The 13,422-nt window shown below is 27.4% G+C and overlaps 1 protein-coding gene across 9 annotated transcripts in view; it reads right to left on the reverse strand.

The window, feature by feature from the left end:
• LOC107437029 (PAN2-PAN3 deadenylation complex catalytic subunit PAN2) overlaps positions 1–13,422 on the reverse strand; it is a 106,065-nt gene that overhangs the window by 86,176 nt on the left and 6,467 nt on the right. For all 9 annotated transcript variants that reach the window (XR_011636882.1, XM_043042777.2, XM_043042772.2 and 6 more), the window contains one exon: positions 3,355–3,524. Coding sequence is in view for 8 of the 9 variants with exons in the window: in XM_043042777.2 (XP_042898711.1) it covers positions 3,355–3,524 (170 nt within the window). In the remaining variant the exon portion in view is untranslated. The remainder of the gene's footprint in view (positions 1–3,354; positions 3,525–13,422) is intronic.

The following is a 13,422-nucleotide window of genomic DNA, read 5'->3' on the forward strand; positions in this document are numbered from 1 at the left end:
CCCTTTACGAGTAAGTTTATAACATATGGAAAATATTATATTTTATAATATAATAGATGGAAAAAAGTTTTTCTTTGAATAATTTTTAAAAATTATTTGGTCACCTTTCGATGAGGTGATCCGGGTTCCAATCCCAGTATCGGCTGGGATTGGAACCCGGCTAGTCAATACAAATTCCACATCTAACATGTGCTTACCACAGTGCTGATTCAGATAGAGTGAAGTATTTTGTAAAGGTACCGCTAAGTGGTAATAAATTTGGCTTGGACACAGATCCCTGTTCTTTAACTATTAAAACAAAGTTTCAATTAGCAAACCATAATTTTAATTAAAAAGTGAGATTTTTTTCTCTTGATTTTTAATATGACAAAATAAATGCAACAGACTGTGTTTATAAATGTAGTCATTCATCAATAAATAAATAAATATTTAATCTATATATTTTAATATTAAAATATTCATTTTTAATCCTACATCAATAAAATATAATGTAGATTTTAATTTCATGCTTTTTCAATCAAAAGGTAGAATTTTAATTAATATTATTTGTATTTTTTGAGGGGGGAAAATTCATGTTTACGAATTAATTTCAACGACTATGCAAGTCTATATTAAGACAGCATTAAATGTTTACTTTAATCTTTCAATCTCGAATGTTTACTTTACTTTCAATCTCAAGAATCAAAAGATTTTTAAAAGTGTAATTTCAAATGTGTTGGAATTTAACACACACCAAGAAAGAAAATAATTTCGTTAACTAAAATTATTTAATGCAACAAAAAAAAGTATCAATAATTTAAAACACTGTTTCTTAACTTTTTAAATCAATATATGTGTATATAAGAAATCAGTTGATTTAAATCAACAAACCCTGATCTAATCTAAAAAATTTTAAATCTTTAATTAGAGAATGTTTTACTAAGTGCAGTTAGAAAATAAAGTTTTTGTAACATTTCTATAAATTATTTTCAGATGAAGAAAAGGAATACCTTATATCTCCAGATATAAGTTGACTTTTTAAACCCACAAAATTTGACGAACCTCAGGTCAACTAATACTCTTGTAATAAAGTGGGACATTCGTTGATTGTGAAATACCAATTCATTATAAACAATGAGATACTTAGATATGAATAAATCTGTATCAATTTACCCATTTCAAAAACGATTTTTAATATGTTATATTTGTATTTGAAAAATTTTGCATTTTCTCTAACCCTATTTCCTTTACATATAAAGGTTTTTTTAAAAAATAAAAACAATACTTTAAACTAAACTCCAAAAATCAAGAATAAAAAAAGCAAAAATAATTTATCCAAGAGTAATTTTAAAAAATATAATGCATTGAAAACTTTTAGAACATTTAATAAAGCTACAAATGCCTTCACTCCCATATGCAGAATTTGAAATTCCACATTTTTAAAAAAAATCTACAACGACATTATTTGAAGGCGAATGTATAATATCAATAAAAGAGAGCAATGTTAAATATTTTTAACTTGAGAAAATGTTTGACTTGATTTTTTTCTTTTTTGTTTTAAGTTTTAAAAACTTTCATATATGGTTTATTTGTAGGTCAATTTACATTAGCTATGCCGAAAATTTGCAAATATGTAGTCAAAAATTGAGGTTCGACTTACACAATGGGTCATTTTCACCGTTATATACCGTACATAAAATATTGGAATTCTTAACATCCTCCCTTTTTAAAAGATTAACAACAACAACACTAGTTGGGAAAAAATTCAACATTCATTTCACGAAACAAACACTTCCCTCTTAAATAGCGTACCATTTAACAACAATCTCGTTTAAAAGACTATGTTGTGGTCTTGGCTTCTTAATAATAGAAAAATCTCTATATAAAGGCAACTTTGTTTCGACTTATAGATGAAAATTTACAGCATTATGAGAGGAGACGAGTTTGATTGTAAGAAGGCTGAGAATGATATTCAGATAGAGGACTTTTCCAACAGCAATGAAAATATTTTTACAACTCATTAAGTCACTGATTTAACAAACATAAACAATTGATAACTGTAGATAACAGTTATGAAGACATCACAAATGAAAATGACAAAGAAAAAAGTTATTCTTTAAAATATGACAAAGCAAATAAATCACTCCTGTCTTTTTATACAAAAGAAACTATCGATTTTTGCAGATGATATCTCATCCAATGGGGAATATATCTTTTTCTATATGCTCAAAAAGCTAGGAAAAAAAGTTATTAAAATGAGACCACAATTGAAGAAATCAACAATTTTTGATTTTTTGTTTTATTTTAAACTAACTTTATTCTACTACTTATTTATTTGTATCTTATTTGTTATTATTTTGTTATATCTGTATCCATTTAATTCTTGTATTGATATTTGTACTATAAAAATTATGCAAAAAAAGCACTTTTAAATACGCTAATTTATTTTGAAATAAATTGACAATCCTGGAGCAGAAATGTGAAGGTTTTTTTAACTGTCCAAAAAATAGATGTTTCCTGAAAATGGATATGGGACTTTGTATTGTACTCATATTTAAATAGTAGACTTATCAACAGAAAAAAATTCCTTTTAGAAGATTGAACAAAACAAAAAAATGATCGGTGAGAATTGTAAAGGCAGCAACAAAGTAAGATGTCACAATTGCAGTCAAAATTAAATTTAACTGATGTATAAAGAAGGATTTCTTTTTGGAATAGTTGATAAGTGTACATTACTGTTATTTTAAGAGGTAAATTCTCATTAATGGATGGAGTCTCATTACAAAATAAATTTTTAAATTCATGCTCACCCTCTCTAGTAAACAAATACTTTTAGGAAAAATTTTAAACTGCAAAAAATTATTAATGGTGTGAAATAAATTTTTTTTCCAAAACATAACCTCGATTTGGTTTCTTAATGGAAATCAGTTTTTATTGAGAATAATATGTTTTTATACATTAATGGAGATAGGATTTTTGAAAACTAGAATCTCGTTTTTGTTTTATTTTAAATTTCTAATAACACAGTTTTGTTCATAACAACATTTAGTTCAGATGTTTATTTCTAGATTATCAACAATAATATTGACACACATGATTTTGACCAGGCTGTTTGACAGCTGTTTCTTTTGCATCAAATTCATGAATTTTGGCTTTAAAGTGATTCAAAATATGATTCAACATAGATTTGTGCTTTGATATTTTGCCCTAAGGAAAATAGAGACAACAAATATCAATTTGCAATCCCAGTTGAAAGATGATCTAATTTAACTTATTCTATACTATGTGTATAAAAGTTTAAATCTTTTCAAATAGTATTTCAATATTGATGTTCCCTACAGTAACTGCATATAAAATCATTAGAAAAGTAAATACCTGTGGTTGAAAATGGGGAGTCCTCTTCTAGCAGACATCCTTAGTGAGTTACTGGTGAGGGAGAGGATTCCAGCATCGTGGGGTACGATAGATCGTACTTCATTGCTTACATGCACTTGAAAAGATGTATACTTTTGTAACTCTCCAGTCGCATAGGATGTCATATGACCCTACATATATCATTTGAAAAGGTATTATTACAAAAAATGATAGACTTACATACACTAAAAAAATGCACATCAAAAGGAAAAGAATATCTACATAAGAATCTTTCTTAATTATAATAAGCATGTTTCAATGTCTAAATTTTATAAGTGTTTGTTTGGAAGGCACTAAAATATTTGTACCTTTAATTTTAAAAAAATCAATTAAAGTTATGCAAATAAATATCCATAATTAAGCAAAATAAGTTTTCAAATTTAAAACACACATAGTCTAATATTATTAAATAAAACGTTTTCTATTACCAGGGCTTGTGAAATAGGTTGTCATTGGTGGCCAATATAAACTTTACCTGGCAACACTATTTTCCGCTTTTCAATTACAATTTAGTATTTTTATATTCTGAATTAATTTTAAAAACAAAATCAGTTGGAAAAATGATTTGAATTCAATTGAGTACCAAGGCTAACCAAAGAAGATTTCTCCTTCTAAACCACTTACATTCACTTGAACATAAAAGTTAACATTGAAAAGATGCATCACCAGTGATGAGTGAAAAATTTGTTCTCTGCATTAAAAAAAGCCAATCTTACAGACGGACATTTTAACAGCTAAAAAAAAGCTAAAACAGCTAAATATTTCTCATTAAATAATATTTATTGATACATCTTAATACAAAGAGAAAAAAAAATCTGTTTATAAATAAATTAATGACAAATAACAAATACACAATATCCCTGTGGCAAACTTTTTTCGAGCTTTCTGCGACAATTCTCTCTAGTACTAACAGCTTTCTGAAAGACATTTTTAATAGTAGCAAACATATATGTAACTAATTTAAAGAAACAAAAGTGTTTTCTGTTAAAAAAACAAAGCCTTTATGTATAGAACAGAGCAGTACATTATTTTTTTAATTATAAATGTAAGAAGATTTTTAAAATCTAAATATAAAAGAATACATATTCTAATATTATTGGCAATATTCTCCTGTTCTGAAAAATATTTGTATTGTTAACTTTTTTTAAATTTTAAGAATTAAATTTTATAAAATTTTTATATCAATCTGAAATTTTAGCTCAAGCCAATCATTGCGTAATTTTTTTATTAGAAAAAATTACGAGTGTTTATTCCACCTCCAAAATGCGAGTAAAAGCATTTTTTGAATATAATTCTGCAGAAAGGGGGAAAAAAATTTCTGGAGAAAAAAAAAATCGAAAAATTCTGCAGATAAAAAAAAAAAACAGCGTTGCTTCCCAAATAAAAAATCTTTCTGAAAGAACTCTGTAATGTTCTGCGACAATGTCACCACGATTCTACCACGGGGCATAAAATGTTATATATATTTTACGATAAGTATTGGATTTTTTATGTATTCATCAAAATCTAGAATGATATTCATAATGATTGCAAAGTTCCTTATTGCGAATTTAAAACATTAATTTAAAATACCTGCGAATATATAAATACTAACATGCAATAAAGTAAATATATATCAAATTAAAGTTTTGATGCAATAATTTTTATTTTATCTTCATAGTGAATTTATAATTGTATAGTTTTCAAGTAATTGAAACATAAAGAGTTTATTTTAATACAGTTTTCAAGAGTTTTTTTATTAAATTATTTGTACATTAGGAAGTCTTACAACAGCATAAAATCCAAATTATAACATTTGATTCACTTATAAAAAAACTTGAAAAACAGTTCACAAAAATATTTTAAAGAAGAAAACAATGAAAAATATAGTAATGACAACCGTAGCCGACATCGTCAGGGCATACCAGCACCGGAAGTCATAAATATACAAAGCTCTTTTACATCGAGAGAGCACGACAAATTTCTAAAATTTGCTCTCTCTGGACCCTAAAGGTTTTGCAAGAAGTCCAGGAAGAGTGAAAAAGAGAATACAAAATACAAAAACAAAAGTAAAACACATAAACTAATAACAAAACAAAAAACAATTTTCAAAAAACCTATGAAAAAACATATTTTTTTGTAAAAACAAAAGCACACTACATTCTGGAAAAATCCTTAACCAAACTTTGCCCCCTCTAAATGCACAAAAAGAAGGAAAAAAAGGAAAGTAAGAAAGCTGTTGCCACCTGTCAGTAGAAAAGTTTAACTAGGGCAACTCAGTTAAGTCTTGATCTAGCCCTATTAAAAGAAAACAAAAACCAATAATTTTTAATATTTTTTTTTTCATTTTAATTTCAATATTGTAAAAATTAAAAAGAAAACCATTTCTTTCTAGATAATTTAAAAAATTACAGGAAACCTCTTAAAGGTGTTTAACATTTTTGCAAATTTTATTAATTCTAGACAGTTGAGAAACTAAATTTTTGAAAATATTACTATACAAATTTGTATCAAAATTACAGAAAAAATAATCCTAAAATTAAAAGCATTCCTATTATTATAAACACCAATTCTAATTTGATTCTTAGCAATATTAATTTTAAAATCTAAATATTCAATATTTAATCAATTTTCATTTAGTCCTCTTCAAAACCAAGTCTTCGGGATAAATATTATAAATGAAATCATAATTTTCACAAATGAAATTAAATTATCAATATATCTAAAAGCCTTAAAATCATTAAACTCAAGATAATTTGCTTAAAAAAATGCAAAAAATATTAGCAAAAGTTCCAGGAAAAGAATTACCTTGTGGTATCCATATTTTTTGTTTATAAAAATCAATGCAATTAAGAAGAACATTTTTAAAAAGAATAAATTTACAAATATCAATCCAATAATTTTTATCAATATTTTCATAAATTAAATATTTATCATAAATGTAACTACAAATATCAAATAAGCATGAGGTATACTGGTATAAAGATTTTCAAAGTCAAATGTATTAATATTAAAAAAAAATCCTTTTTTAAAATTAAGTTCAAACCATGAATATTACTATTAACAACAAAATTTTTCTCACTTTTAATTTGAAGCAAAATAATTTTAAGAATATTAAAGAATTTTTTACTAGAAATAAGAATTATAACTATTAGTACCACAAGCTGTAAATTTGAATTTAACTGGATTTTTAAGAAATTTAACAATTGGAAACAAATAAGGATAAGTAATCCTATTCAGTTGAAATTTTAATTTTTTACTAAAAGCAATAATCTTTCTGTCAATAACTTCTTTGCCATCCTTTAATTTCAATGAGTATTATCAGTATCATATTCCTTAATAAATAATCTATTTTTTAATAAAATATTTGCACATAATACAAAAGTTGTTGGAAGCTTTATTAAGAACTGTAATAATTAACTTATTTTTTCAAGTTTTTTAATTTCCTCAAATATATCATAACCAATTGCTGTACCACTAGAATAAAAACAAAATTTAGATTTGTTTAATTAATTTTTTTTTTTTTACACTTTTAACAATCCTTGTTTTCCATTCTGCAAAACCTTCAATAGGTCAATAATATTTTCTAGAAACCTTAGCAATAAATCAATCCAGATACTTTTTAACTTATAAAATAAAATTTTCATTTTTAACCTTGTTCTAAATTTTGACCTTCTACTCAAAATTTTAATCAAATTTCTATCTCCAACAATATCTAAATTCCCGGTAATAACATAACCATAAACCTTATCAATAAACAGAGAAAATTCATCAGTATTACAATAACAATCAAACAATAATATGTAATTTAAATTGCGACTTAAAAAGTTATAATTTCAAGCTTTTTATCTAAGGGTAGAGGGATATTTATAAGCAGCAACAACTTCAAGTTGTTTTAAAGGAAAAATATCAGAAAAACAATGAATAACCTGTGAAATCTTAGCAATTTCAAATTTTTTATCATGAAAGTTAATTGTACGAAAAACCTTCTGAACATCAAAATCACTTTTAAGAAGCAATTCTGTGTTATTAACACCAAGATTTAGCGAAATATATTATAATAAATTTAATAAGTTCAGTATCAAATCTTAGTCTATTTCAAAATTTATGAAAGAAATTTTTTAATACTTTATTTTTAATTCTAAAAATATACTTCTCAATATTAAAATAATAAATTTACTAGCTCCTCTACCACTTCCTCATTTATCATAAATACAAAAATCTTCAATCTTAATAATACCTCCACCATTTAATTTACTGTTTAAACCATAGAGAAAAAGAGTTGTAAGACTGCTAACACAAATATTCTTTAAATCAAGCTTATCACTTATTTTTTTTTTCTTTAAAATCTAATGTAAAAAGAGTGACATTATCAAAATCAAGAAATTGAAAATTTCATAATCATTATTTCATTGTTTTTTTATTGCTAAGGTTTCCAGAAAATATTATTGGCACATTCAAGGTTTTATTGAATAGAAAACAAGTATTGTTGAAATGGTAAAAAATAAATTAAACAAATCTAAATTTTGTTTTTATCCTAGCTCTACAGTAATTAAATATGATATGTTTGAGAAAATTAAAAATAAGTTAATTATTACGCTTGTTGATAAAGCTTCTAACAACTTTTGTTATGTGCAAATATTTTGTTAAAAATTTATCATTAAGGAATATAGTTAATATTTTAAAATTTAAGTAAACATAAAATTTGACTTAGTAGCTTTTTATCCGAAGTCATCCCCACGTCAAGTTTAACTACAGGGCTCCTTGTTTGGGCGTGTGACGAAACATGAGCATGAAATATCTTTTAATTGTACTTTGCATAAAATTAAATTTAACGTTAAATGCAAAAAATTAATTCGCCATGAATTTACTCAAATCCTAGACATAAACAAAATCCTAGTGACTTTAAAAGATTTTAAACATTAAAACTTTAAACAATAAATCTTATTTCTTTAATAAATCTTTTAAATAAACATTAAAACTAATATAAAAATTTTTTAATTATTTTCTTCTTTAAAATTTTATTGGTTTCAATTTTCAGATGGAATTTCTGCTGCATTGAGCAACTTTCCTTTAGAATTACAGTTTTAAACTGTGTTTTATACATGATTTTTGACTTCTCATTTTATTCACAAAAATATGGTGCTTTGAACTACACATTAAATATAACTTCCCTCCGATTTTTCCCTATGTATAACAGTCTACATGCTAAGAATATTTACATAAAAAAAAAAAAATTTTCATCAAGAACATTTTGTAATAACAGAATTGTATGATAAAAGTACTATTCAATGTTTAAATTCAAACACTATACATGCAATGTGTTATTTCTAACATAACTACAGTCGGACCTCGATAATTTGACACTCGCTTAATTCGTCATTCCGGTTGATTTGCCAGTCCCGATTGATTTGCATTGGATTCAGTGTTATCAAACTCCGTTTAATACGTTATGGGGAAATTATGAACTTTGGATAAAATGACACTTTAAAGAATGTTTTTACTGGGAAATTGCTTTTCTCCAGTCAACTTTTGCGGAAATTTCCACTTGGCTAATTTTGCCATTCACACTAGGCAACTGGTTCTTGCAATTCGGACACTGGAAGCATTTTTCCCCAGCCCTTTTGTTTCACCCCTCCTTCCACCACCTCTTGCAGAAAGAGTTACAATAATGCTCCTAATCTCTGACCTTACAAGGGGGTAACGGCGGGAGCGGGAGGAGGTGGCAGAAAACGAGCATCTTGGAATGCGTGCCTTTTCTTCTCTCTCCTGCAAAACTTTGTACGGCGTAGCAGTGCGGTGGTGTTTCAAGTCTCTCTAGTCTTTAGTTCAGTGCAATGGCGAGTAAACTTGGATACAAATCTTGGACATTGGATGAAAAGCTCCAAATGATAAGAGAATTTGAGCAATCTTAAATGTCTAAGGCTGCTTTTGCAAAACGGAAAGAAGTCCCTTGCACAACATTCATTGCCATTTGGTCCTAAAAAGATAAAATTGAAAGTTCTCTGCGTGGTCAGGATGGCGAGAAGAGAATGCGTGTTTCGACCTTCGAAGACGTTGAAAATGCCCTTGTTAAATGGTTTAGAATGGCCCGAGCCCAAAACATTCCAATTTCAGGACTTATCTTGAAAGAGAAAGCTTTGCAATTTGCAAACGAACTGGGTGTTTTGGAGTTCTCGGCAAGCAACGGCTGGTTTGAACGGTTCAAAGAGAGACATGGACTTTACTTCAAAAAGATTTGCGGAGAAGCAGCGGCCGTTGATATGCGTCCAGTTGAATAATGGAAAAATGGTCTCTTAAAAGATGTTCTCCAGCCTTGTGATGTATTCAACCTTGATGAGACAGGTCTCTTTTTTCGACTTGTGCCTGACAAGACTTTGACTTCTCAATCAGAGGACTGCTCAGGTGGGAAGAAAAGCAAACAACGAGTTACCGTTCTGTTAGGTGCAAACGATGGTTCGGAAAAACTTAAGCTTCTGGTCATAGGCAAAAGTGCATAACCAAGGTGCTTCAAAAATGTGAAGTCTTTGAATGTATCATATGAAGCAAACTCAAAGTCTTGGATGACCTCCAATGTTTGGGAAAAAACTCTGAAAGAGTTTGACAAAAAATTCCATGCAACAAATCATAAAGTGGCGTTCATTGTGGACAATTGCACAGCACATACTGAGGTAAGAAACCTTCAATCAGTGGAGTTAGTTTACAGCTCCTTGATCAAGGAAAAATGAACCATTTCCAGCTTCAAGAGACACTATTGGAAACATCTTGTAAGAGACTGAATTAAAGCCATTGATGAAATCAGAGAATGGAAACTAAATCTCTTAGATGGCATAATCACATCATGGCATAGGCACATCAGCCAACATGAGTTGGGCTGATGTGACCGATAAAACCATCAAAAACTGCTTCAGGCATGCTGGATTTGTTGAAAGTCCAAGCTCGTCAGAAGATGTTAATGATGATGAAGATGATAACGTCCCTTTATCTGAATTGCTCAGGCAACTGAAAGAACGCAACAAAGATGTGATGGATGAAGAAACATACCTTGGAATTGACCAAAATCTCGTGACATCTCCAGAACTAACCGTCTCGGAAATCGCGAACGAAATCCGCGAAAGACATGTTCCAGCATCTGAAGAGAGTGAAAGCGAGGATGAGGTGGAAGTTCCTCCTTCCAAAAATGAAGCTCTTCAGTGCATTGAAGTTCTAAGAAAATATTTTTCTTCAATATCTGGCACTGAGGAAGATTTGAACTCTGTGTACAAGCTCGAAAAAAGAATTATGCTAAGTAATCCCCATACCAAACAAACCCGTATTGATGGTTTTTTCATTCCTAAATAAATAAAAGTAAGTTATGTNTCTATATGCTTTTCAATCAATAAATTGTAATTAAATATGTGCAGGAAATCTTTAAACCCAAGACAACTAATGTCTATTTTACACTTCAAATACCACATAATAAATAACCATTTATGCAGTGAATATGTGCCTTGTTGAATTTAAACCAGATATTATTAAACAGTTTCTAAATTAAATCTTTGAATTATGTAAGCGTGAAAGTGGTAAATATTGTCACTCTCTAAAGCAAATAATGTAAACTAATAGCCTTCCCAAAGTAATGCGTATTGAGCTTTACAATCTAATGCGTATTGTTAAAGTTAATTAAATTTCTTTTATGCAGTGTGAAACTAACCAAAATAATATCACATGTATTACATTTACTTGATTTTAAAGCTATTTCCAAACTAATGTTTAATAAATGATTATTTATTCTAATGTTTTATATCTGTTCTAAGTAGTCAATAAAATATATTGCAATGTAATGCTTGCGGTATCCAGCTTTATGTTTATTGATCAAATATAAATATTTTTATCAGACTAGGAATAGCTTATTAGGTTATTTTCTTATTAAATGTTTGAAATATTTTAAAAGTAATAACCCGAAATCTCTAATCATATAAAATATAAAAACCAACAAAGAATAAGTAAATTTCTAGATAATATTAAACTAGATTTTTATTCAAAAAATTCATTTAATATGAGTCAATTTCAAAATGAAAAAAAAAATTTTTTTTCATGATAAAGCGAAAAGATATACTATATATATACGATGATATATACATATATATATATATATATGATATTATGTTCAAAATGAAGAAAAAACACAGGAAAATTACAGACCCATGAAAAAAGAGGGGAAAAGAAAAATAATAATAAAAATAACAAAAAAAAAGGGGGGGAAACAATAATAATAATAAAAAAGGATAATTTCTTTTTTAAAGAATCCGGAAAATGAAAGATATAATCTTTTCATCAGCCCACACGATTATATCCACAAAAAAGAATGCTTTCTAATATTGTATCAAAATAGCCAAAGCAAAATATATCAATACGATAGTATGAGGAGCACTCAAAAAAATTTTTACAAAAATTACAACAAATAAAATAGAACACAATGAGTAAAAATAACATGTAAAAACAGAAAATAAAATATAAAGAAAAAACGGAATAAAACTTAAAACATAATCTATAAAGCGAGTAGCGAATTCAAATGAACTTACATGAACGGGAAATTTTTCAAGAATGATTTAAAATTTTCGTAACAAAATTGCCAGATTGCAAAATATGAAAACAAAAGCGCAAATTTAGCGTAACTAGAGGAGTTTTGTTTTAAAGTGTGTTCTTACTGCATTACTGAAGTCTATTTGATTTGTTAGTTACCAAGGATGGGCACGAAAATGGATGTGAGCAAGGTAATATTATACTGGATAATTTAAAGAAGTTGACTATAAATAATTGTAGAAAATAAATGTAGAAAATAAATATTTATTTAAGAAAAAAATATAAAATAGAAAAAAACATGAATTGCCAGTTTTGCACATAATATTAGCCACGGATTTGCCCGAAATGGATTTGCACATGGAAAAATTTTATAAATTAACAAAGAAATTTATTTGTAAATAATTTTACCCACGGATTTGCAAGAAATGGATTTGCACATGGAAAAATTATATAAATTAACAAAGAAAAATTCTTAGTAAATAATTTTAGCCATGGATACCCCAAAATGGATTTGCACATGGAAAAATTGTATAAATTAATAAAGAATTTTTTAGTAAATAATACTACATATTCTTTTAATTCCAATCATTTCATTAAAAGTGGTATTTAAATAGATGCTCCTAGAAACATTAGAATTCCAAGTAATTAGTTTATTTATATTAAAATCATTTCTTTTATCATATAAATCAACAAAGCAGATATTTTCTTCTTTTATAATACCCAAATCCAAAAAATTAAAATTTATATCATCATCATGATTACGAAGCAATATTAATTCCTCAGGTTAAATATCATTTAATAAAATAGTATAATCTTGAAAATTAAAGATAATCAAGTCATCAATATATCTAAAAACAAATTTAATACTAAGAGTATAATTTTTTTCATAATAATGCATATATATATAAATACAGTGAAACCTCCGTTAAGCGGACATTCATGGGACCAAAAACTTTGTCCGTTTATGAGAGTTGTCCGTGTACGGGAAGGGTACCCTAATAACGAAATTTAACACCGTAAATTGTTTTTAGAATACTCTCAAAGATGTAGAAATAATTAAATAATATCTACAAGGATACTGTAAATATCTACAAGAATATTTATTTAAACAATAAGAATGATAAAAAAGAATATATAAAGAAGTTTGATATAAATACATAATTCTGGATGTAGCTACAGATAAATAAATATACACTGGTTATCATAAATTAAGGAAAAATCACAAAAATAGCGATAACTCTTTCAAAAGTAAGCCAAACCGTGCAAAATTTGCATATGTTGTCCACTAAGAGTAGCTGAGTAAAATTGCAATATGCAAATTAGTGGCGCTGCACTCGGCTTACGTCATCTGCCTGGAGCATAAAAGTCCAAGTTTGAGAGAAAGCACACAAATTTTACTGTGATTGCGACATTGAAAATCTGAGATAGCCAATTCGTAATAATGACCTCTAGGCATCATTTGCCTGAAGAACTACGATGGAGAGC

Source organism: Parasteatoda tepidariorum, chromosome 6 (assembly GCF_043381705.1).
Source record: "Parasteatoda tepidariorum isolate YZ-2023 chromosome 6, CAS_Ptep_4.0, whole genome shotgun sequence".
In the NCBI taxonomy this organism is placed as follows: domain Eukaryota; kingdom Metazoa; phylum Arthropoda; class Arachnida; order Araneae; family Theridiidae; genus Parasteatoda; species Parasteatoda tepidariorum.